At 45.4% G+C, this 25,846-nt stretch overlaps 1 protein-coding gene across 1 annotated transcript in view; it reads right to left on the reverse strand.

Moving 5' to 3' along the window:
- fndc3ba (fibronectin type III domain containing 3Ba) overlaps positions 1-25,846 on the reverse strand; it is a 448,154-nt gene that overhangs the window by 151,097 nt on the left and 271,211 nt on the right. The window contains exon 6 of the mRNA XM_068042776.1: positions 3,204-3,503. Coding sequence (XP_067898877.1) covers positions 3,204-3,503 — 300 coding nt within the window. The remainder of the gene's footprint in view (positions 1-3,203; positions 3,504-25,846) is intronic.

The following is a 25,846-nucleotide window of genomic DNA, read 5'->3' on the forward strand; positions in this document are numbered from 1 at the left end:
GGGCAAACCCACAAACACCAACTCTCTCAGGAAAACTGACCACGGCAGCAAATACAGCCTTGCCAGGAACGCCCTCTTCCCGACAACTTCAAGGAAACTCCTGTTCCTCTTGCTTTTCCTGCAACCCAGATTTGGCTGCTCTGTTTAAGACACTCCAACACAGATCAACATGTGTGTGCAGTGTATGCACGTGTGCAACGTGTGCATGCGTGTGTTTGCCATGGAAGTTGTCACAGGTCAGTGTTTTCTGCCATGGAAGATTGCACACAGGATATTGCAGTTTTTTTCCTTTAAAAAAAACCAATTATAAATGTTTTAAGTGAATTACAGTTCAGCAATATTTCAAGGAGTGAAAGCTATCATTACATTTCCCAATGTTTCGGTCCATGTTTACACACTGCTGCACAGTGGCAGCAGTCCAATCTAAATAAGGCAGACTTTTTTTTAAAAAAGGTTTGCGTGCTGTACCGAGCCCCTTTGAACAGCCTAGCAGGAATGTCTGACTGGAGTCGCAAATAATTCTGCTGGATGTAGGCTTCGATCGGAACCAGGTCAGATATATTCTGAGCTCCAACACATAGAGCACATCCTTCTCATACAAATCCGAGTCAGAAGGTTGTGGTTTCAAATCCAGAGTACAAAATCGAGGCTTGACACTCCCAGTGCAGTACTGTGGGAGTGCTGCACTGCCTGAGGTTCCGTCTTTCAGATGAGATGTTAAACAAAGACTCCATCTGCTCCCTCAGGTGGATATAAAAAGATCCCAAGGCCATTATTTCGAAGAAGTCTAGGGCAGTTCTCCCCAGTGTCCTTGCCAATATTTAACCCTCAAGCAAGATCACAAAAAGGAGATTATCTGGTCATTATCACATTGATGTTTGTGGGATCTTGCTATGTACAAATTCACAAGTCCGTTCTTCCTTCCATCACCCAAACTCCAGGCTCAAATGAGGCTTGGGTAGACATGATCAGTGGGGATCAGGGATGGTAAAAGGAGAGCGGGGATCAGTGGGGGGAGGAGGGGGAGAGGAGAGTGGGGATTATGGGGAGGAGGGGGAGAGGAGAAGAGTGGAAATCTGGGGGGGGGGGAAGAGGAGAGTGGGGATCAGGGGGAGCGGGGAGAATGAGAGTGGATTGGGGGGGGAAGAGGAGGAGAGTGGAGATCGGGGGAGGGGATGAGGAGGAGAGTGGAGATCGGGGGGGAACGAGGAGAGAGGGGATCAGGGAGGGGAGGAGGAGTTCTGGGATCGGGGAGAATGAGAGTGGGGATCGGGGTGAGGAGGAAGAGGAGGAGATCCAGGAGAGAAGGGACGGATCTGCGGGGAGGGGGCGGTGGGGAGTGGTGGTGGCCTCGGTGGTGGGTGTAGTACAGCTGAAGATGCTAAGGAACATAAGAAATAGGAGCAGGAATAGGCCATAGGGATCATGGCTGATTTTCTACCTCAATTCCACTGTTCTCCTAATCCCCATATCCCTCAGCACCCAGAAAATATATCAACTGCAGTCTTGAAAATACTAAACAACTGAACATCCAGTTAGAGAATGTGAAAGATTCACAGCTTTTGAGTGAAGAAATTGCTCCTGATCTCAGTCCGGAATGGCTGACTCTTTTATCCTGACTAGATTAGAGATACAGCACTGAAACAGGCCCTTCGGCCCACCGAGTCTGTGCCGAACATCAACCACCCATTTATACTAATCCTACACTAATCCCATATTCCTACCAAACATCCCCACCTGTCCCTATATTTCCCTACCACCTACCTATACTAGTGACAATTTATAATGGCCAATTTACCTATCAACCTGCAAGTCTTTTTTGGCTTGTGGGAGGAAACCGGAGCACCCGGAGAAAACCCACGCAGACACAGGGAGAACTTGCAAACTCCACACAGGCAGTACCTGGAATCGAACCCGGGTCCCTGGAGCTGTGAGGCTGCGGTGCTAACCACTGCGCCACTGTGCCGCCCACTGACACTGTGACCCATGTGTTCCAGACACCTCCAGCCAGGAGGAAACAGCCTGTCAGCATCTACCCTCTAAAAATCTCATCTGTTTCAATGAGTTCACCTCTCATTTTTCCAAACTCCAGGGAGCAAAGGCCCAATTTACGCAGTCTCTCCTCAGCAGACAATCCTATCAGCATCACCCTCAGAGAGTCTGGACCTTCAGAAGTAAAAAAAATCAATGAATGGCAGACGTGGACACACACACACGGAGCAGGTGCAGGACTTAAACGCTGCCAACTCTCTCTCTCACCAAACATTCTCAGGGTCTGAAAGTCAAGACATGGAGCACATTGTGTAAAAACATGGCTTATGGACAATCAACTACAGTACATCTTCTCTCAGGAATGTAACGTCCTGTACTTTCTACCTGAAAGATTAAAATAAGAGATTTAACCCGGGAGTGGAGAGGGAGAGGCCGATGTGAATAGGTTTAGATCAGAGAGAGAGAGAGAGAGAGAGAAACACTCCACAATCGAGTACAGGGCCACTGTCTGTCTGGGGAAGTTCCTGAAACAAGACTTTACTGATAGCCTTTCCTCAGCTGACAGGTATTCGGTCACTGTGGCAACTGACTCCTTACAAAGTGGGCAAGAGTGCTGGTGAAGAAACAGAATTCCTTTCAGCTATGGGTGGGAGTGAAGGGGGGAGGGATGGAGACAGAAAGGCGTCTGACTCTCCGGATGGTGAGGGGGGAAAAATAGAGGGGGTCCCGGCAATTGCTGATCCTGAGGGAGGGATGTGGGAGGCGGGGGGAGGGGCATGTGCTTGTTCTCAGCTCTGCCAATGTGAGCACCTCTCCCCTCCCCCAACAACCTTTCCAATCCTGCTTCCTCCTCCCACCCGAGATCCCTGATGGGACCCGGCAGGGTACAGATCCATAGATGACAGCTGAAGCACCCAGTACCTCACCCAATGTATCCTTCCTCATTTGAGAGCCTGGGCAGTGAGCTTCGGCGGGCTATTTGACCATGATGGCATCACTGCTGATCATGCTTCATTAGGTCAACCTTTCTCTCTTCCTCTGACCAAGGATGAGGGTGGGGAGGTGTGGGTTTGGAGAGAGGGAGCTGGGGTAATGAGGTAAAACCACTGACCCTGGCCCTGACCATATGTACATGTGCCTTGGCGATACTTAGCTACGACCCAACACAGGGTCCATGTGACCCAGTGAGGCTGCTGGGATAAATCTCTTACCTTGGATATCCTGCTCATTCATCCTGGGGCTGCTTCTCGCTCTCCGTTCGGACTTCTTGATGCCTGTCCCTCCGCCCCCTCCCCCTCCCCCTCCCCCTCCGACCCCTGCCACACACGGTCCCTTTCCGTAGCCATTGTATATCGTGGCACAGGAGCTCATGTGGTTCTTGTGGTTGGTGGAGGGTGGGCTGTTCAATCGGTTCTGTCGGTCAATCTTGAGCTTTTTGTGTAGTCGGTCATGTTTGCTGTACTGGTCTTCTCTTGTAATATAACTGGACATCCCATACAGAGGAATGAATTCTGTTCAAGAACAAAACACAGCCTTAAATAAGAAAGAGACAGAGAAAGAAAGATCAGAGCTAAATTCTTACGTGAGGTCAATCAGAGTTTAATTGCAAGATGAGGGACGAGTGCAAAGAGACTTTCTCTCTGTTGGGAATAAATTCTCTTTGGAACAGATCAGCTGCAAGGCAGATCTGTTACTGCAGAGCTTGACTTGACTTTAGAGCAAGTCAAGACCGGCACATGCTGATCCCAGTCCCTATACGTCGATCTACATTCCCCATCACACTCTCCCGTTACACTGGCTCCATATCTGTGCAAACTTAACTGAACTGTCCTAATGCAGCCTGCAACTTATCGGAATTATGGTGTGATTTTGTGACCGGGTAGGCCACTCACTTGCAAGGCACACTGCGTCAGAACTCACCTAGGCACTTTCGACAGCAAACTCGCAATCTCTACCACCAAGAAGAACAAGAGCAGCAGATGTATGGGAACACCACCACCTGCAGGATCTCCTCCAAGTCACACACCATCCTGACTTGGAACTAGATCGCCGTTCCTTCACTGTCGCTGGGTCAAAATCCTGGAACTCCCTTTCTAACAGCACTGTGGATGTACCTACCCCACATGGACTGCAGCGGGTCAAGAAGGCAGCTCACCACCACCTTCTCAAGGGCAATTAGAGATGGGCAATAAATGCTGGCCTAGCCAGCAACACCCACATCCCATGAAAGAATAAATAAATAAAAATAAAGTATCATCTCTCATACACAGGGCCAGACTGGGTAATGACGGCAGGTTTCCTTCCCTAAAGGACAATACAGAATCAGCTAGGTTTTTTCGACGATCTGACAGCTTCATGCCACTTTTACTGAGATCAGCTTTCCATTGCCAGATATTTGTAAAAATGAACCAGAATTGTAAAATTGCCCTGGTGCAACTTGAACTGATGTGTTTTGGAACTGCTACACTCCCGTATACCTCTGGATTAATAGTCCAATAAAAAGAACATAGGAACAGGTGTAAGCCATTCAGCCCATCGAGCCTACCCCACCATTGAATACAATCATGGCCGATCATCCACTTTAATGCCTTTTTCCAACACGATCTCTCTGTCCCCTTATGTCATTTGTATTTAGAAATCTGTCAATCTCTGCTTTAAACATACTCAATGACTGAGCTTCCACAGCCCTCTGCGGCAGAGAATTCCAAAGATTCACAACCCTCTGAGGAAAGAAATTTCTCCTCATCTCTGTCCTAAGTGGCTTCCCCGTTATTTTGAAATTGTATCCCCTGGTTCTAGACTCCCCAACCAGGGGAAACATCTTACCCGCATCCACCCTGTCTATTCCTTTAAGTATTGTGTAGGTTTCAATTAGGTCACCTCTCATTCTTCGAAACTCGAGAGAATACAGATCTAGTTTCCCCAATCTCTCTACATAGGACAGTCCTGCCATCCCAGGAACATGTCTGGTGAACTTTCGTTGCACTCCCTCTGTATCCTTCCTAAGGTAACGGGACCAAGACTGCACACAGTACACCAGCTGTGGTCTAACCAAGGTTCTGTACAATTGAAGAAAGACTTCACTACTCCTGTACTCAAATCCTCTTGCGATAAAGGCTAACATACCGTGAGCGCTATTGCTTGCTGCACCTGCAAGTTAGCTTTCTGTGACTTATTGACAAGGAAACCCAGGGCTCATTGCAAATCTACTTTCCAATCTCTTAACATTTATGAAATCGTCAGCACATCTATTCCTCCAACCAATGTGGATAACCTCACATTTTTGCACATTATATTACATCCGCCACATTCTTGCCCGCTTACGAAGTCTGCCCAAATTCCCTTGACGCCACTATGCATCTTTCTCACAACACACACTCCCAACTAGTTTTGTGTAATCACAAAACATAACCACTACACTATTGTATCCCTCTGGATTACTAGTCCAGTAATATAAATACTACACTCCCGTATCCTTCCGGAATACTAGTCCAGTAATATAAACACTACACTCCCGTATCCCTCTGGATTACTAGTCCAGTAATATAACCACTACACTCCCGTATCCTTCCGGAATACTAGTCCAGTAATATAACCACTACACTCCCGTATCCCTCTGGATTACTAGTCCAGTAATATAAATACTACACTCCCGTATCCTTCAGGAATACTAGTCCAGTAATATAACCACTACACTCCCGTATCCCTCTGGATTACTAGTCCAGGAATATAACCACTACACTCCCGTATCCTTCCGGAATACTAGTCCAGTAATATAACCACTACACTCCCGTATCCCTCTGGATTACTAGTCCAGTAATAGAACCACTACACTCCCGTATCGCTCTGGATTACTAGTCTGGTAATCTAACCGCTACACTCCCGTATCCCTCCGGATTACCAGTCCAGTAAAAAAACCACTACACTCCCGTATCCCTCCGGATTACTAGTCAAGTAATAGAACCACTACACTCCCGAATCCCTCCGGATTACTAGTCCAGTAATATAACCACTACACTCCCGTATCCCTCCGGATTATTGGTCCAGTAATATAACCACTACACTCCCGTATCCCTCCGGATTACTAGTCAAGTAATATAACCACGACACTCCCGAATCCCTCTGGATTACTAGTCCAGTAATATAACCACTACACTCCCGAATCCCTCCGGATTACTAGTCAAGTAATATAACCACTACACTCCCGTAACCCTCCGGATTACTAGTCAAGTAATATAACCACTACACTCCCGAATCCCTCTGGATTACTAGTCCAGTAATATAACCACTACACTCCCGAATCCCTCCGGATTACTAGTCAAGTAATATAACCACTACACTCCCGTATCCCTCCGGATTACTAGTCAAGTAATAGAACCACTACACTCCCGTATCCCTCCGGATTATTGGTCCAGTAATATAACCACTACACTCCCGTATCCCTCCGGATTACTAGTCAAGTAATATAACCACTACACTCCCGTATCCCTCCGGATTACTAGTCCAGTAATAGAACCACTACACTCCTGTATCCCTCCGGATTACTAGTCCAGTAATAGAACCACTACACTCCCGTATCCCTCCGGATTACTAGTCAAGTAATAGAACCACTACACTCCCGTATCCCTCCGGATTACTAGTCAAGTAATAGAAACACTACACTCCCGTATCCCTCCAGATTACTAGTCCAGTAATAAAACCACTACACTCCCGTATCCCTCCGGATTACTAGTCCAGTAATAGAACCACTACACTCCTGTATCCCTCTGGATTACTAGTCCAGTAATATAACCACTGCACTCCCGTATCCCTCCGGATTACTAGTCAAGTAATAGAACCACTACACTCCCGTATCCCTCCGGATTACTAGTCAAGTAATTGAACCACTACACTCCCGTATCCCTCCGGATTACTTGTCAAGTAATAGGAACACTACACTCCCGTATCCCTCCAGATTACTCGTCAAGTAATAGAACCACTGCACTCCCGTATCCCTCCGGATTACTAGTCCAGTAATATAACCTCTACACTCCCGTATCCCTCCGGATTACTAGTCAAGTAATAGAACCACTACACTCCCGTATCCCTCTGGATTACTAGTCAAGTAATAGAAACACTACACTCCCGTATCCCTCCAGATTACTAGTCCAGTAATATAACCTCTACACTCCCGTATCCCTCCGGATTACTAGTCAAGTAATATAACCTCTACACTCCCGTATCCCTCCAGATTACTAGTCCAGTAATATAACCTCTACACTCCCGTATCCCTCCGGATTACTAGTCAAGTAATAGAACCACTGCACTCCCGTATCCCTCCGGATTACTAGTCCAGTAATATAACCTCTACACTCCCGTATCCCTCCGGATTACTAGTCAAGTGATAGAACCACTACACTCCCGTATCCCTCTGGATTACTAGTCAAGTAATAGAAACACTACACTCCCGTATCCCTCCAGATTACTCGTCAAGTAATAGAACCACTGCACTCCCGTATCCCTCCGGATTACTAGTCCAGTAATATAACCTCTACACTCCCGTATCCCTCCGGATTACTAGTCAAGTAATAGAAACACTACACTCCCGTATCCCTCCGGATTACTAGTCAAGTAATAGAAACACAACACTCCCGTATCCCTCCAGATTACTAGTCCAGTAATAGAAACACTACACTCCCGTATCCCTCTGGATTACTAGTCAAGTAATAGAAACACTACACTCCCGTATCCCTCCGGATTACTAGTCAAGTAATATAACCTCTACACTCCCGTATCCCTCCGGAATACTAGTCAAGTAATATAACCTCTACACTCCCGTATCCCTCCTGAATATTAGTCAAGTAATATAACCACTACACTCCCGTATCCCTCCGGATTACTGGTCCAGTAATATAACCACTACACTCCCGTATCCCTCCGGAATACTGGTCCAGTAATATAACCACTACACTCCGTTATCTCTCTGGATTACTCGTCCAGTAAAAAAACCACTACACTCCCGTATCCCTCTGGATTATTAGTCCAGTAATATAACCACTACACTCGCGTATCCCTCTGGATTATTAGTCCAGTAATATAACCACTAAACACCCGCATCCCTCTGGATTACTAGTCCAGTAATATAACCTCTACACTCCCGTATCCCTCCGGATTACTAGTCAACTAATATAACCACTACACTCCTGTATCCCTCCGGAATACTTGTCCAGTAATATAACCACTACACTCCCGTATCCCTCTGGATTACTAGTCCAGTAATATAACCTCTACACTCCCGTATCCCTCCGGATTACTAGTCAAGTAATATAACCACTACACTCCTGTATCCCTCCGGAATACTTGTCCAGTAATATAACCGCTACACTCCCGTATCCCTCTGGATTATTAGTCCAGTAATAGAACCTCTACACTCCCGCATCCCTCTGGATTACTAGTCCAGTAATATAACCTCGACACTCCCATATCCCTCCGGATTACTAGTCCAGTAATATAACTTCCACACTCCCGTATCCCTCCGGATTACCAGTCCAGAAATATAACCACTACACTCCCATATCCCTCTGGATTACTAGTCCAGTAATATAACCGCTACACTCCCGTATCCCTACGGAATACTGGTCCAGTAATATAACCGCTACACTCCTGTAACCCTCTGGATTACTACTCCAGTAATATAACCACTACACTCCCGTATCCCTCTGGATTACTACTCCAGTAATATAACCACTACACTCCCGTATCCCTCTGGATTACTAGTCCAGTAATATAACCACAACACTCCCGTATCCCTCTGGATGGCTAGTCCAGTAATATAACCACTACACTCCCGTATCCCTCTGGATTACTAGTCCAGTAATATAACCACTACACTCCCGTATCCCTCTGGATTACTAGTCTGGTAATATAACCACAACACTCCCGTATCCCTCTGGATGGCTAGTCCAGTAATATAACCACTACACTCCCGTATCCCTCTGGATTACTAGTCCAGTAATATAACCACTACACTCCCGTATCCCTCTGGATTACTACTCCAGTAATATAACCACTACACTCCCGTATCCCTCTGGATTACTAGTCCAGTAATATAACCACAACACTCCCGTATCCCTCTGGATGGCTAGTCCAGTAATATAACCACTACACTCCCGTATCCCTCTGGATTACCAGTCCAGTAATATAACCACTACACTCCCGTATCCCTCCGGATTACTAGTCCAGTAATATAACCACGACATTCCCGTATCCCTCCGGATAACTAGTCCAGTAATATAACCACTACACTCCCGTATCCCTCCGGACTACTAGTCCAGTAATATAACCACGACATTCCCGTATCCCTCCGGATAACTAGTCCAGTAATATAACCACTACACTCCCATATCCCTTCGGAATACTAGTCCAGTAATATAACCACTACACTCCAGTATCCCTCTGGATTACTAGTCCAGTAATATAACCACTACACTCCCGTATCCCTCTGGATTACTAGTCCAGTAATATAACCTCTACACTCCCATATCCCTTCGGAATACTAGTCCAGTAATATAACCACTACACTCCAGTATCCCTCTGGATTACTAGTCCAGTAATATAACCACTACACTCCCGTATCCCTCTGGATTACTAGTCCAGTAATATAACCTCTACACTCCCGTATCCCTCCGGAATACTAGTCCAGTAATATAACCACTACACTCCCGTATCCCTCTGGATTACTAGTCCAGTAATATAACCTCTACACTCCCGTATCCCTCTGGATTACTAATCCAGTAATATAACCACTACACTCCCGTATCCCTCTGGATTACTCGTCCAGTAATATAACCACTACACTCACGTATCCCTCCGGATTACTAGTCAAGTAATTGAACCACTACACTCCCGTATCCCTCCGGATTACTTGTCAAGTAATAGAAACACTACACTCCCGTATCCCTCCAGATTACTCGTCAAGTAATAGAACCACTGCACTCCCGTATCCCTCCGGATTACTAGTCCAGTAATATAACCTCTACACTCCCGTATCCCTCCGGATTACTAGTCAAGTAATAGAACCACTACACTCCCGTATCCCTCTGGATTACTAGTCAAGTAATAGAAACACTACACTCCCGTATCCCTCCAGATTACTAGTCCAGTAATATAACCTCTACACTCCCGTATCCCTCCGGATTACTAGTCAAGTAATATAACCTCTACACTCCCGTATCCCTCCAGATTACTAGTCCAGTAATATAACCTCTACACTCCCGTATCCCTCCGGATTACTAGTCAAGTAATAGAACCACTGCACTCCCGTATCCCTCCGGATTACTAGTCCAGTAATATAACCTCTACACTCCCGTATCCCTCCGGATTACTAGTCAAGTGATAGAACCACTACACTCCCGTATCCCTCTGGATTACTAGTCAAGTAATAGAAACACTACACTCCCGTATCCCTCCAGATTACTCGTCAAGTAATAGAACCACTGCACTCCCGTATCCCTCCGGATTACTAGTCCAGTAATATAACCTCTACACTCCCGTATCCCTCCGGATTACTAGTCAAGTAATAGAAACACTACACTCCCGTATCCCTCCGGATTACTAGTCAAGTAATAGAAACACAACACTCCCGTATCCCTCCAGATTACTAGTCCAGTAATAGAAACACTACACTCCCGTATCCCTCTGGATTACTAGTCAAGTAATAGAAACACTACACTCCCGTATCCCTCCGGATTACTAGTCAAGTAATATAACCTCTACACTCCCGTATCCCTCCGGAATACTAGTCAAGTAATATAACCTCTACACTCCCGTATCCCTCTGGATTACTGGTCCAGTAATATAACCACTACACTCCCGTATCCCTCCGGAATACTGGTCCAGTAATATAACCACTACACTCCGTTATCTCTCTGGATTACTCGTCCAGTAAAAAAACCACTACACTCCCGTATCCCTCTGGATTATTAGTCCAGTAATATAACCACTACACTCGCGTATCCCTCTGGATTATTAGTCCAGTAATATAACCACTAAACACCCGCATCCCTCTGGATTACTAGTCCAGTAATATAACCTCTACACTCCCGTATCCCTCCGGATTACTAGTCAACTAATATAACCACTACACTCCTGTATCCCTCCGGAATACTTGTCCAGTAATATAACCACTACACTCCCGTATCCCTCTGGATTACTAGTCCAGTAATATAACCTCTACACTCCCGTATCCCTCCGGATTACTAGTCAAGTAATATAACCACTACACTCCTGTATCCCTCCGGAACACTTGTCCAGTAATATAACCGCTACACTCCCGTATCCCTCTGGATTATTAGTCCAGTAATAGAACCTCTACACTCCCGCATCCCTCTGGATTACTAGTCCAGTAATATAACCTCGACACTCCCATATCCCTCCGGATTACTAGTCCAGTAATATAACTTCCACACTCCCGTATCCCTCCGGATTACCAGTCCAGAAATATAACCACTACACTCCCATATCCCTCTGGATTACTAGTCCAGTAATATAACCGCTACACTCCCGTATCCCTACGGAATACTGGTCCAGTAATATAACCGCTACACTCCTGTAACCCTCTGGATTACTACTCCAGTAATATAAACACTACACTCCCGTATCCCTCTGGATTACTAGTCCAGTAATATAACCACAACACTCCCGTATCCCTCTGGATGGCTAGTCCAGTAATATAACCACTACACTCCCGTATCCCTCTGGATTACTAGTCCAGTAATATAACCACTACACTCCCGTATCCCTCTGGATTACTAGTCCAGTAATATAACCACTACACTCCCGTATCCCTCTGGATTACCAGTCCAGTAATATAACCACTACACTCCCGTATCCCTCCGGATTACTAGTCCAGTAATATAACCACGACATTCCCGTATCCCTCCGGATAACTAGTCCAGTAATATAACCACTACACTCCCGTATCCCTCCGGACTACTAGTCCAGTAATATAACCACGACATTCCCGTATCCCTCCGGATAACTAGTCCAGTAATATAACCACTACACTCCCATATCCCTTCGGAATACTAGTCCAGTAATATAACCACTACACTCCAGTATCCCTCTGGATTACTAGTCCAGTAATATAACCACTACACTCCCGTATCCCTCTGGATTACTAGTCCAGTAATATAACCTCTACACTCCCGTATCCCTCCGGAATACTAGTCCAGTAATATAACCACTACACTCCCGTATCCCTCTGGATTACTAGTCCAGTAATATAACCTCTACACTCCCGTATCCCTCTGGATTACTAGTCCAGTAATATAACCATTACACTCCCGTATCCCTCTGGATTACTAGTCCAGTAATATAACCACTACACTCCCGTATCCCTCTAGATTACTAGTCCAGTAATATAACCACTTCACTCCCGTATCCCTCCGGATTACCAGTCCAGTAATATAACCACTACACTCCCGTATCCCTCCGGATTACTAGTCCAGTAATATAACCACTACACTCCCGTATCCTTCTGGATTACCAGTCCAGTAATATAACCACTACACTCCCGTATCCCTCCGGATAACTAATCCAGTAATATAACCACTGCACTCCCGTATCCCTCTGGATTACTAGTCCAGTAATGTAACCGCTACACTCCCGTATCCCTACGGAATACTGGTCCAGTAATATAACCGGTACACTCCTGTAACCCTCTGGATTACTACTCCAGTAATATAACCACTACACTCCCGTATCCCTCTGGATTACTAGTCCAGTAATATAACCACAACACTCCCGTATCCCTCTGGATTACTAGTCCAGTAATATAACCACTACACTCCCGTATCCCTCTGGATTACTAGTCCAGTAATATAACCACTACACTCCCGTATCCTTCTGGATTACTAGTCCAGTAATATAACCACTTTACTCCCTTATCCCTCTGGATTACCAGTCCAGTAATATACCCGCTACACTCCCGTATCCCTCTGGATTACTAGTCCAGTAATATAACCTCTACACTCCCGTATCCCTCCGGATTACTAGTCAAGTAATATAACCACTACACTCCGGTATCCCTCAGGAATACTTGTCCAGTAATATAACCGCTACACTCCCGTATCCCTCTGGATTATTAGTCCAGTAATAGAACCTCTACACTCCCGCATCCCTCTGGATTACTAGTCCAGTAATATAACCACTACACTCCCATATCCCTCTGGATTACTAGTCCAGTAATGTAACCGCTACACTCCCGTATCCCTACGGAATACTGGTCCAGTAATATAACCGCTACACTCCTGTAACCCTCTGGATTACTACTCCACTAATATAACCACTACACTCCCGTATCCCTCTGGATTACTAGTCCAGTAATATAACCACAACACTCCCGTATCCCTCTGGATTGCTAGTCCAGTAATATAACCACGACACTCCCGTATCCCTCTGGATTACTAGTCCAGTAATATAACCACTACACTCCCGTATCCCTCTGGATTACTAGTCCAGTAATATAACCACTACACTCCCGTATCCCTCCGGATTACTAGTCCAGTAATATAACCACTACACTCCCGCATCTCTCTGGATTACTAGTCCAGTAATATAACCACTTCACTCCCGTATCCCTCTGGATTACCAGTCCAGAAATATAACCACTACACTCCCATATCCCTCCGGAATACTAGTCCAGTAATATAACCACTACACTCCCGTATCCCTCTGGATTACTAGTCCAGTAATATAACCACTACACTCCCGTATCCCTCTGGATTACTAGTCCAGTAATATAACCACTACACTCCCGTATCCCTCCGGAATACTAGTCCAGTAATATAACCACTACACTCCCGTATCCCTCTGGATTACTAGTCCAGTAATATAACCACTACACTCCCGTATCCCTCCGGAATACTAGTCCAGTAATATAACCACTACACTCCCGTATCCCTCCGGAATACTAGTCCAGTAATATAACCACTACACTCCCGTATCCCTCTGGATTACTAGTCCAGTAATATAACCACTACACTCCCGTATCCCTCTGGATTACTAGTCCAGTAATATAACCACTACACTCCCGTATCCCTCCGGAATACTAGTCCAGTAATATAACCACTACACTCCCGTATCCCTCCGGAATACTAGTCCAGTAATATAACCACTACACTCCCGTATCCCTCTGGATTACTAGTCCAGTAATATAACCACTACACTCCCGTATCCCTCCGGAATACTAGTCCAGTAATATAACCACTACACTCCCGTATCCCTCTGGATTACTAGTCCAGTAATATAACCACTACACTCCCGTATCCCTCTGGATTACTAGTCCAGTAATATAACCTCTACACTCCCGTATCCCTCCGGAATACTAGTCCAGTAATATAACCACTACACTCCCGTATCCCTCTGGATTACTAGTCCAGTAATATAACCACTACACTCCCGTATCCCTCTAGATTACTAGTCCAGTAATATAACCACTTCACTCCCGTATCCCTCTGGATTACCAGTCCAGTAATATAACCACTACACTCCCGGATCCCTCCGGAATACTAGTCCAGTAATATAACCACTACACTCCCGTATCCCTCTGGATTACTAGTCCAGTAATATAACCACTACACTCCCGAATCCCTCTGGATTACTGGTCCAGTAATATAACCACTACACTCCCGTATCCCTCCGGATTACTAGTCCAGTAATATAACCACTACACTCCCGTATCCCTCTAGATTACTAGTCCAGTAATATAACCACTTCACTCCCGTATCCCTCTGGATTACCAGTCCAGTAATATAACCACTACACTCCCGTATCCCTCCGGATTACTAGTCCAGTAATATAACCACTACACTCCCGTATCCTTCTGGATTACCAGTCCAGTAATATAACCACTACACTCCCGTATCCCTCCGGATAACTAGTCCAGTAATATAACCACTGCACTCCCGTATCCCTCCGGATTACTAGTCCAGTAATATAACCACTACACTCCTGTATCCCTCTGGATTACCAGTCCAGTAATATAACCAGCACACTCCCGTATCCCTCTGGATTAGTAGTCCAGTAATATAACCACTACACTCCCGTATCCCTCTGGATTACTAGTCCAGTAATATAACCTCTACACTCCCGTATCCCACCGGATTACTAGTCCAGTAATATAACCACTACACTCCCGTATCCCTCCGGATTACTAGTCCAGTAATATAACCTCTACACTCCCGTATCCCTCTGGATTACTAGTCCAGTAATATAACCTCTACACTCCCGTATCCCACCGGATTACTAGTCCAGTAATATAACCACTACACTCCCGTATCCCACCGGATTACTAGTCCAGTAATATAACCTCTACACTCCCGTATCCCACCGGATTACTAGTCCAGTAATATAACCTCTACACTCCCGTATCCCACCGGATTACTAGTCCAGTAATATAACCACTACACTCCCGTATCCCTCCGGATTACTAGTCCAGTAATATAACCTCTACACTCCCGTATCCCACCGGATTACTAGTCCAGTAATATAACCACTACACTCCCGTATCCCTCCGGATTACTAGTCCAGTAATATAACCTCTACACTCCCGTATCCCACCGGATTACTAGTCCAGTAATATAACCACTACACTCCCGTATCCCTCCGGATTACTAGTCCAGTAATATAACCTCTACACTCCCGTATCCCTCTGGATTGCTAGTCCAGTAATATAACCACTACACTCCCGTATCCCTCTGGATTACCAGTCAAGTAATATAACCTCTACACTCCCGTATCCCTCTGGATTACCAGTCCAGTAATATAACCACTACACTCCCGTATCCCTCCGGATTACTAGTCCAGTAATATAACCACTACACTCCCGTATCCCTCTGGATCACTAGTCCAGTAATATAACCTGTACACTCCCGTATCCCTCCGGATTACTAGTCCAGTAATATAACTGCTGCACTCCCGTATCCCTCCGGATTACTAGTCCAGTAATATAACCTCTGCACTCCCGTATCCCTCCCGATTACGAGTCCAGTAATATAACCACTAGACTCCCGTATCCCTCTGGATTACTAGTCCAGTAATATAACCTCTACACTCCCGTATCCCTCCCGATTACGAGTCCAGTAATATAACCTCTCCACTCCCGTATCCCTCCCGATTACGAGTCCAGTAGTATAACCACTACACTCCCGTATCCCTCCGGATTACTAGTCCAGTAATATAACTGCTGCACTCACGTATCCCTCCGGATTACTTGTCCTGTAATATAACCGCGACACTCCCGTATCCCTCCGGATTACTAGTCCAGTAATATAACCACTACACTCCCGTATCCCTCCGGATTACTAGTCCAGTAATATAACCACTACACTCCCGTATCCCTCCGGATTACTAGTCCAGTAATATAACCACTACAATCCCGTATCCCTCCGGATTACTAGTCCAGTAATATAACCGCTACACTCCCGTATCCCTCTGGATTACTAGTCCAGTAATATAACCTCTACACTCCCGTATCCCTCCGGATTACTAGTCAAGTAATATAACCACTACACTCCGGTATTCCTCCGGAATACTTGTCCAGTAATATAACCGCTACACTCCCGTATCCCTCTGGATTATTAGTCCAGTAATAGAACCTCTACACTCCCGCATCCCTCTGGATTACTAGTCCAGTAATATAACCACTACACTCCCATATCCCTCTGGATTACTAGTCCAGTAATGTAACCGCTACACTCCCGTATCCCTACGGAATACTGGTCCAGTAATATAACCGCTACACTCCTGTAACCCTCTGGATTACTACTCCAGTAATATAACCACTACACTCCCGTATCCCTCTGGATTACTAGTCCAGTAATATAACCACAACACTCCCGTATCCCTCTGGATTACTAGTCCAGTAATATAACCACTACACTCCCGTATCCCTCTGGCTTACTAGTCCAGTAATATAACCACTACACTCCCGTATCCTTCTGGATTACTAGTCCAGTAATATAACCACTTTACTCCCTTATCCCTCTGGATTACCAGTCCAGTAATATACCCGCTACACTCCCGTATCCCTCTGGATTACTAGTCCAGTAATATAACCTCTACACTCCCGTATCCCTCCGGATTACTAGTCAAGTAATATAACCACTACACTCCGGTATCCCTCCGGAATACTTGTCCAGTAATATAACCGCTACACTCCCGTATCCCTCTGGATTATTAGACCAGTAATAGAACCTCTACACTCCCGCATCCCTCTGGATTACTAGTCCAGTAATATAACCACTACACTCCCATATCCCTCTGGATTACTAGTCCAGTAATGTAACCGCTACACTCCCGTATCCCTACGGAATACTGGTCCAGTAATATAACCGCTACACTCCTGTAACCCTCTGGATTACTACTCCAGTAATATAACCACTACACTCCCGTATCCCTCTGGATTACTAGTCCAGTAATATAACCACAACACTCCCGTATCCCTCTGGATTGCTCGTCCAGTAATATAACCACGACACTCCCGTATCCCTCTGGATTACTAGTCCAGTAATATAACCACTACACTCCCGTATCCCTCTGGATTACTAGTCCAGTAATATAACCACTACACTCCCGTATTCCTCCGGATTACTAGTCCAGTAATATAACCACTACACTCCCGCATCCCTCTGGATTACTAGTCCAGTAATATAACCACTTCACTCCCGTATCCCTCTGGATTACCAGTCCAGAAATATAACCACTACACTCCCGTATCCCTCCGGAATACTAGTCCAGTAATATAACCACTACACTCCCGTATCCCTCTGGATTACTAGTCCAGTAATATAACCACTACACTCCCGTATCCCTCCGGAATACTAGTCCAGTAATATAACCACTACACTCCCGTATCCCTCTGGATTACTAGTCCAGTAATATAACCACTACACTCCCGTATCCCTCCGGAATACTAGTCCAGTAATATAACCACTACACTCCCGTATCCCTCTGGATTACTAGTCCAGTAATATAACCACTACACTCCCGTATCCCTCTGGATTACTAGTCCAGTAATATAACCACTACACTCCCGTATCCCTCCGGAATACTAGTCCAGTAATATAACCACTACACTCCCGTATCCCTCCGGAATACTAGTCCAGTAATATAACCACTACACTCCCGTATCCCTCTGGATTACTAGTCCAGTACTATAACCACTACACTCCCGTATCCCTCCGGAATACTAGTCCAGTAATATAACCACTACACTCCCGTTTCCCTCTGGATTACTAGTCCAGTAATATAACCACTACACTCCCGTATCCCTCTGGATTACTAGTCCAGTAATATAACCTCTACACTCCCGTATCCCTCCGGAATACTAGTCCAGTAATATAACCACTACACTCCCGTATCCCTCTGGATTACTAGTCCAGTAATATAACCTCTACACTCCCGTATCCCTCTGGATTACTAGTCCAGTAATATAACCACTACACTCCCGTATCCCTCTGGATTACTAGTCCAGTAATATAACCACTACACTCCCGTATCCCTCTAGATTACTAGTCCAGTAATATAACCACTTCACTCCCGTATCCCTCTGGATTACCAGTCCAGTAATATAACCACTACACTCCCGGATCCCTCCGGAATACTAGTCCAGTAATATAACCACTACACTCCCGTATCCCTCTGGATTACTAGTCCAGTAATATAACCACTACACTCCCGAATCCCTCTGGATTACTGGTCCAGTAATATAACCACTACACTCCCGTATCCCTCCGGATTACTAGTCCAGTAATATAACCACTACACTCCCGTATCCCTCTAGATTACTAGTCCAGTAATATAACCACTTCACTCCCGTATCCCTCTGGATTACCAGTCCAGTAATATAACCACTACACTCCCGTATCCCTCCGGATTACTAGTCCAGTAATATAACCACTACACTCCCGTATCCTTCTGGATTACCAGTCCAGTAATATAACCACTACACTCCCGTATCCCTCCGGATAACTAGTCCAGTAATATAACCACTGCACTCCCGTATCCCTCCGGATTACTAGTCCAGTAATATAACCACTACACTCCTGTATCCCTCTGGATTACCAGTCCAGTAATATAACCAGCACACTCCCGTATCCCTCTGGATTAGTAGTCCAGTAATATAACCACTACACTCCCGTATCCATCTGGATTACTAGTCCAGTAATATAACCACTACACTCCCGTATCCCTCCGGATTACTAGTCCAGTAATATAACCTCTACACTCCCGTATCCCACCGGATTACTAGTCCAGTAATATAACCACTACACTCCCGTATCCCTCTAGATTACTAGTCCAGTAATATAACCACTTCACTCCCGTATCCCTCTGGATTACCAGTCCAGTAATATAACCACTTCACTCCCGTATCCCTCTGGATTTCTAGTCCAGTAATATAACCTCTACACTCCCGTATCCCACCGGATTACTAGTCCAGTAATATAACCACTACACTCCCGTATCCCTCTAGATTACTAGTCCAGTAATATAACCACTTCACTCCCGTATCCCTCTGGATTACCAGTCCAGTAATATAACCACTACACTCCCGTATCCCTCCGGAATACTAGTCCAGTAATATAACCACTACACTCCCGTATCCCTCTGGATTACTAGTCCAGTAATATAACCACTACACTCCCGTATCCCTCTGGATTACTAGTCCAGTAATATAACCACTACACTCCCGTATCCCTCCGGAATACTAGTCCAGTAATATAACCACTACACTCCCGTATCCCTCCGGAATACTAGTCCAGTAATATAACCACTACACTCCCGTATCCCTCTGGATTACTAGTCCAGTACTATAACCACTACACTCCCGTATCCCTCCGGAATACTAGTCCAGTAATATAACCACTACACTCCCGTTTCCCTCTGGATTACTAGTCCAGTAATATAACCACTACACTCCCGTATCCCTCTGGATTACTAGTCCAGTAATATAACCTCTACACTCCCGTATCCCTCCGGAATACTAGTCCAGTAATATAACCACTACACTCCCGTATCCCTCTGGATTACTAGTCCAGTAATATAACCTCTACACTCCCGTATCCCTCTGGATTACTAGTCCAGTAATATAACCACTACACTCCCGTATCCCTCTGGATTACTAGTCCAGTAATATAACCACTACACTCCCGTATCCCTCTAGATTACTAGTCCAGTAATATAACCACTTCACTCCCGTATCCCTCTGGATTACCAGTCCAGTAATATAACCACTACACTCCCGGATCCCTCCGGAATACTAGTCCAGTAATATAACCACTACACTCCCGTATCCCTCTGGATTACTAGTCCAGTAATATAACCACTACACTCCCGAATCCCTCTGGATTACTGGTCCAGTAATATAACCACTACACTCCCGTATCCCTCCGGATTACTAGTCCAGTAATATAACCACTACACTCCCGTATCCCTCTAGATTACTAGTCCAGTAATATAACCACTTCACTCCCGTATCCCTCTGGATTACCAGTCCAGTAATATAACCACTACACTCCCGTATCCCTCCGGATTACTAGTCCAGTAATATAACCACTACACTCCCGTATCCTTCTGGATTACCAGTCCAGTAATATAACCACTACACTCCCGTATCCCTCCGGATAACTAGTCCAGTAATATAACCACTGCACTCCCGTATCCCTCCGGATTACTAGTCCAGTAATATAACCACTACACTCCTGTATCCCTCTGGATTACCAGTCCAGTAATATAACCAGCACACTCCCGTATCCCTCTGGATTAGTAGTCCAGTAATATAACCACTACACTCCCGTATCCATCTGGATTACTAGTCCAGTAATATAACCACTACACTCCCGTATCCCTCCGGATTACTAGTCCAGTAATATAACCTCTACACTCCCGTATCCCACCGGATTACTAGTCCAGTAATATAACCACTACACTCCCGTATCCCTCTAGATTACTAGTCCAGTAATATAACCACTTCACTCCCGTATCCCTCTGGATTACCAGTCCAGTAATATAACCACTTCACTCCCGTATCCCTCTGGATTTCTAGTCCAGTAATATAACCTCTACACTCCCGTATCCCACCGGATTACTAGTCCAGTAATATAACCACTACACTCCCGTATCCCTCTAGATTACTAGTCCAGTAATATAACCACTTCACTCCCGTATCCCTCTGGATTACCAGTCCAGTAATATAACCACTACACTCCCGTATCCCTCCGGATTACTAGTCCAGTAATATAACCACTACACTCCCGTATCCTTCTGGATTACCAGTCCAGTAATATAACCACTACACTCCCGTATCCCTCCGGATAACTAGTCCAGTAATATAACCACTGCACTCCCGTATCCCTCCGGATTACTAGTCCAGTAATATAACCACTACACTCCTGTATCCCTCTGGATTACCAGTCCAGTAATATAACCAGCACACTCCCGTATCCCTCTGGATTAGTAGTCCAGTAATATAACCACTACACTCCCGTATCCATCTGGATTACTAGTCCAGTAATATAACCACTACACTCCCGTATCCCTCCGGATTACTAGTCCAGTAATATAACCTCTACACTCCCGTATCCCACCGGATTACTAGTCCAGTAATATAACCACTACACTCCCGTATCCCTCTGGATTACCAGTCAAGTAATATAACCTCTACACTCCCGTATCCCTCTGGATTGCTAGTCCAGTAATATAACCACTACACTCACGTATCCCTCTGGATTACCAGTCAAGTAATATAACCTCTACACTCCCGTATCCCTCTGGATTACCAGTCCAGTAATATAACCACTACACTCCCGTATCCCTCCGGATTACTAGTCCAGTAATATAACCACTACACTCCCGTATCCCTCTGGATCACTAGTCCAGTAATATAACCTCTACACTCCCGTATCCCTCCGGATTACTAGTCCAGTAATATAACTGCTGCACTCCCGTATCCCTCCGGATTACTAGTCCAGTAATATAACCTCTGCACTCCCGTATCCCTCCCGATTACGAGTCCAGTAATATAACCACTAGACTCCCGTATCCCTCTGGATTACTAGTCCAGTAATATAACCTCTACACTCCCGTATCCCTCCCGATTACGAGTCCAGTAATATAACCTCTCCACTCCCGTATCCCTCCCGATTACGAGTCCAGTAATATAACCACTACACTCCCGTATCCCTCCGGATTACTAGTCCAGTAATATAACTGCTGCACTCCCGTATCCCTCCGGATTACTTGTCCTGTAATATAACCGCGACACTCCCGTATCCCTCCGGATTACTAGTCCAGTAATATAACCACTACACTCCCGTATCCCTCCGGATTACTAGTCCAGTAATATAACCACTACACTCCCGTATCCCTCCGGATTACTAGTCCAGTAATATAACCACTACAATCCCGTATCCCTCCGGATTACTAGTCCTGTAATATAACCGCTACACTCCCGTATCCCTCTGGATTACTAGTCCAGTAATATAACCGCTACACTTCCGTATCCCTCCGGATTACTAGTCCAGTACTATAACCGATACACTCCCGTATCCCTCTGGATTACTAGTCCAGTAATATAACCGCTACACTCCCGTATCCCTCCGGATTACTAGTCCTGTACTATAACCGCTACGCTCCCTATCCCGCCGGATTACTGGTCCAGTAATATAACCACTACACTCCTGTATCCCTCTGGATTACTAGTCCAGTAATATAACCGCTACACTCCCGTATCCCTCTGGATTACTAGTCCAGTAATATAACCTCTACACTCCCGTATCCCTCCGGATTACTAGTCAAGTAATATAACCACTACACTCCGGTATCCCTCCGGAATACTTGTCCAGTAATATAACCGCTACACTCCCGTATCCCTCTGGATTATTAGTCCAGTAATAGAACCTCTACACTCCCGCATCCCTCTGGATTACTAGTCCAGTAATATAACCACTACACTCCCATATCCCTCTGGATTACTAGTCCAGTAATGTAACCGCTACACTCCCGTATCCCTACGGAATACTGGTCCAGTAATATAACCGCTACACTCCTGTAACCCTCTGGATTACTACTCCAGTAATATAACCACTACACTCCCGTATCCCTCTGGATTACTAGTCCAGTAATATAACCACAACACTCCCGTATCCCTCTGGATTACTAGTCCAGTAATATAACCACTACACTCCCGTATCCCTCTGGATTACTAGTCCAGTAATATAACCACTACACTCCCGTATCCTTCTGGATTACTAGTCCAGTAATATAACCACTTTACTCCCTTATCCCTCTGGATTACCAGTCCAGTAATATACCCGCTACACTCCCGTATCCCTCTGGATTACTAGTCCAGTAATATAACCTCTACACTCCCGTATCCCTCCGGATTACTAGTCAAGTAATATAACCACTACACTCCGGTATCCCTCCGGAATACTTGTCCAGTAATATAACCGCTACACTCCCGTATCCCTCTGGATTATTAGTCCAGTAATAGAACCTCTACACTCCCGCATCCCTCTGGATTACTAGTCCAGTAATATAACCACTACACTCCCATATCCCTCTGGATTACTAGTCCAGTAATGTAACCGCTACACTCCCGTATCCCTACGGAATACTGGTCCAGTAATATAACCGCTACACTCCTGTAACCCTCTGGATTACTACTCCAGTAATATAACCACTACACTCCCGTATCCCTCTGGATTACTAGTCCAGTAATATAACCACAACACTCCCGTATCCCTCTGGATTGCTAGTCCAGTAATATAACCACGACACTCCCGTATCCCTCTGGATTACTAGTCCAGTAATATAACCACTACACTCCCGTATCCCTCTGGATTACTAGTCCAGTAATATAACCACTACACTCCCGTATTCCTCCGGATTACTAGTCCAGTAATATAACCACTACACTCCCGCATCCCTCTGGATTACTAGTCCAGTAATATAACCACTTCACTCCCGTATCCCTCTGGATTACCAGTCCAGAAATATAACCACTACACTCCCGTATCCCTCCGGAATACTAGTCCAGTAATATAACCACTACACTCCCGTATCCCTCTGGATTACTAGTCCAGTAATATAACCACTACACTCCCGTATCCCTCCGGAATACTAGTCCAGTAATATAACCACTACACTCCCGTATCCCTCTGGATTACTAGTCCAGTAATATAACCACTACACTCCCGTATCCCTCCGGAATACTAGTCCAGTAATATAACCACTACACTCCCGTATCCCTCTGGATTACTAGTCCAGTAATATAACCACTACACTCCCGTATCCCTCTGGATTACTAGTCCAGTAATATAACCACTACACTCCCGTATCCCTCCGGAATACTAGTCCAGTAATATAACCACTACACTCCCGTATCCCTCCGGAATACTAGTCCAGTAATATAACCACTACACTCCCGTATCCCTCTGGATTACTAGTCCAGTAATATAACCACTACACTCCCGTATCCCTCCGGAATACTAGTCCAGTAATATAACCACTACACTCCCGTATCCCTCTGGATTACTAGTCCAGTAATATAACCACTACACTCCCGTATCCCTCTGGATTACTAGTCCAGTAATATAACCTCTACACTCCCGTATCCCTCCGGAATACTAGTCCAGTAATATAACCACTACACTCCCGTATCCCTCTGGATTACTAGTCCAGTAATATAACCTCTACACTCCCGTATCCCTCTGGATTACTAGTCCAGTAATATAACCACTACACTCCCGTATCCCTCTGGATTACTAGTCCAGTAATATAACCACTACACTCCCGTATCCCTCTAGATTACTAGTCCAGTAATATAACCACTTCACTCCCGTATCCCTCTGGATTACCAGTCCAGTAATATAACCACTACACTCCCGGATCCCTCCGGAATACTAGTCCAGTAATATAACCACTACACTCCCGTATCCCTCTGGATTACTAGTCCAGTAATATAACCACTACACTCCCGAATCCCTCTGGATTACTGGTCCAGTAATATAACCACTACACTCCCGTATCCCTCCGGATTACTAGTCCAGTAATATAACCACTACACTCCCGTATCCCTCTAGATTACTAGTCCAGTAATATAACCACTTCACTCCCGTATCCCTCTGGATTACCAGTCCAGTAATATAACCACTACACTCCCGTATCCCTCCGGATTACTAGTCCAGTAATATAACCACTACACTCCCGTATCCTTCTGGATTACCAGTCCAGTAATATAACCACTACACTCCCGTATCCCTCCGGATAACTAGTCCAGTAATATAACCACTGCACTCCCGTATCCCTCCGGATTACTAGTCCAGTAATATAACCACTACACTCCTGTATCCCTCTGGATTACCAGTCCAGTAATATAACCAGCACACTCCCGTATCCCTCTGGATTAGTAGTCCAGTAATATAACCACTACACTCCCGTATCCATCTGGATTACTAGTCCAGTAATATAACCACTACACTCCCGTATCCCTCCGGATTACTAGTCCAGTAATATAACCTCTACACTCCCGTATCCCACCGGATTACTAGTCCAGTAATATAACCACTACACTCCCGTATCCCTCTAGATTACTAGTCCAGTAATATAACCACTTCACTCCCGTATCCCTCTGGATTACCAGTCCAGTAATATAACCACTTCACTCCCGTATCCCTCTGGATTTCTAGTCCAGTAATATAACCTCTACACTCCCGTATCCCACCGGATTACTAGTCCAGTAATATAACCACTACACTCCCGTATCCCTCTAGATTACTAGTCCAGTAATATAACCACTTCACTCCCGTATCCC

The sequence above is a fragment of the Heterodontus francisci genome, chromosome 11 (assembly GCF_036365525.1).
Source record: "Heterodontus francisci isolate sHetFra1 chromosome 11, sHetFra1.hap1, whole genome shotgun sequence".
In the NCBI taxonomy this organism is placed as follows: domain Eukaryota; kingdom Metazoa; phylum Chordata; class Chondrichthyes; order Heterodontiformes; family Heterodontidae; genus Heterodontus; species Heterodontus francisci.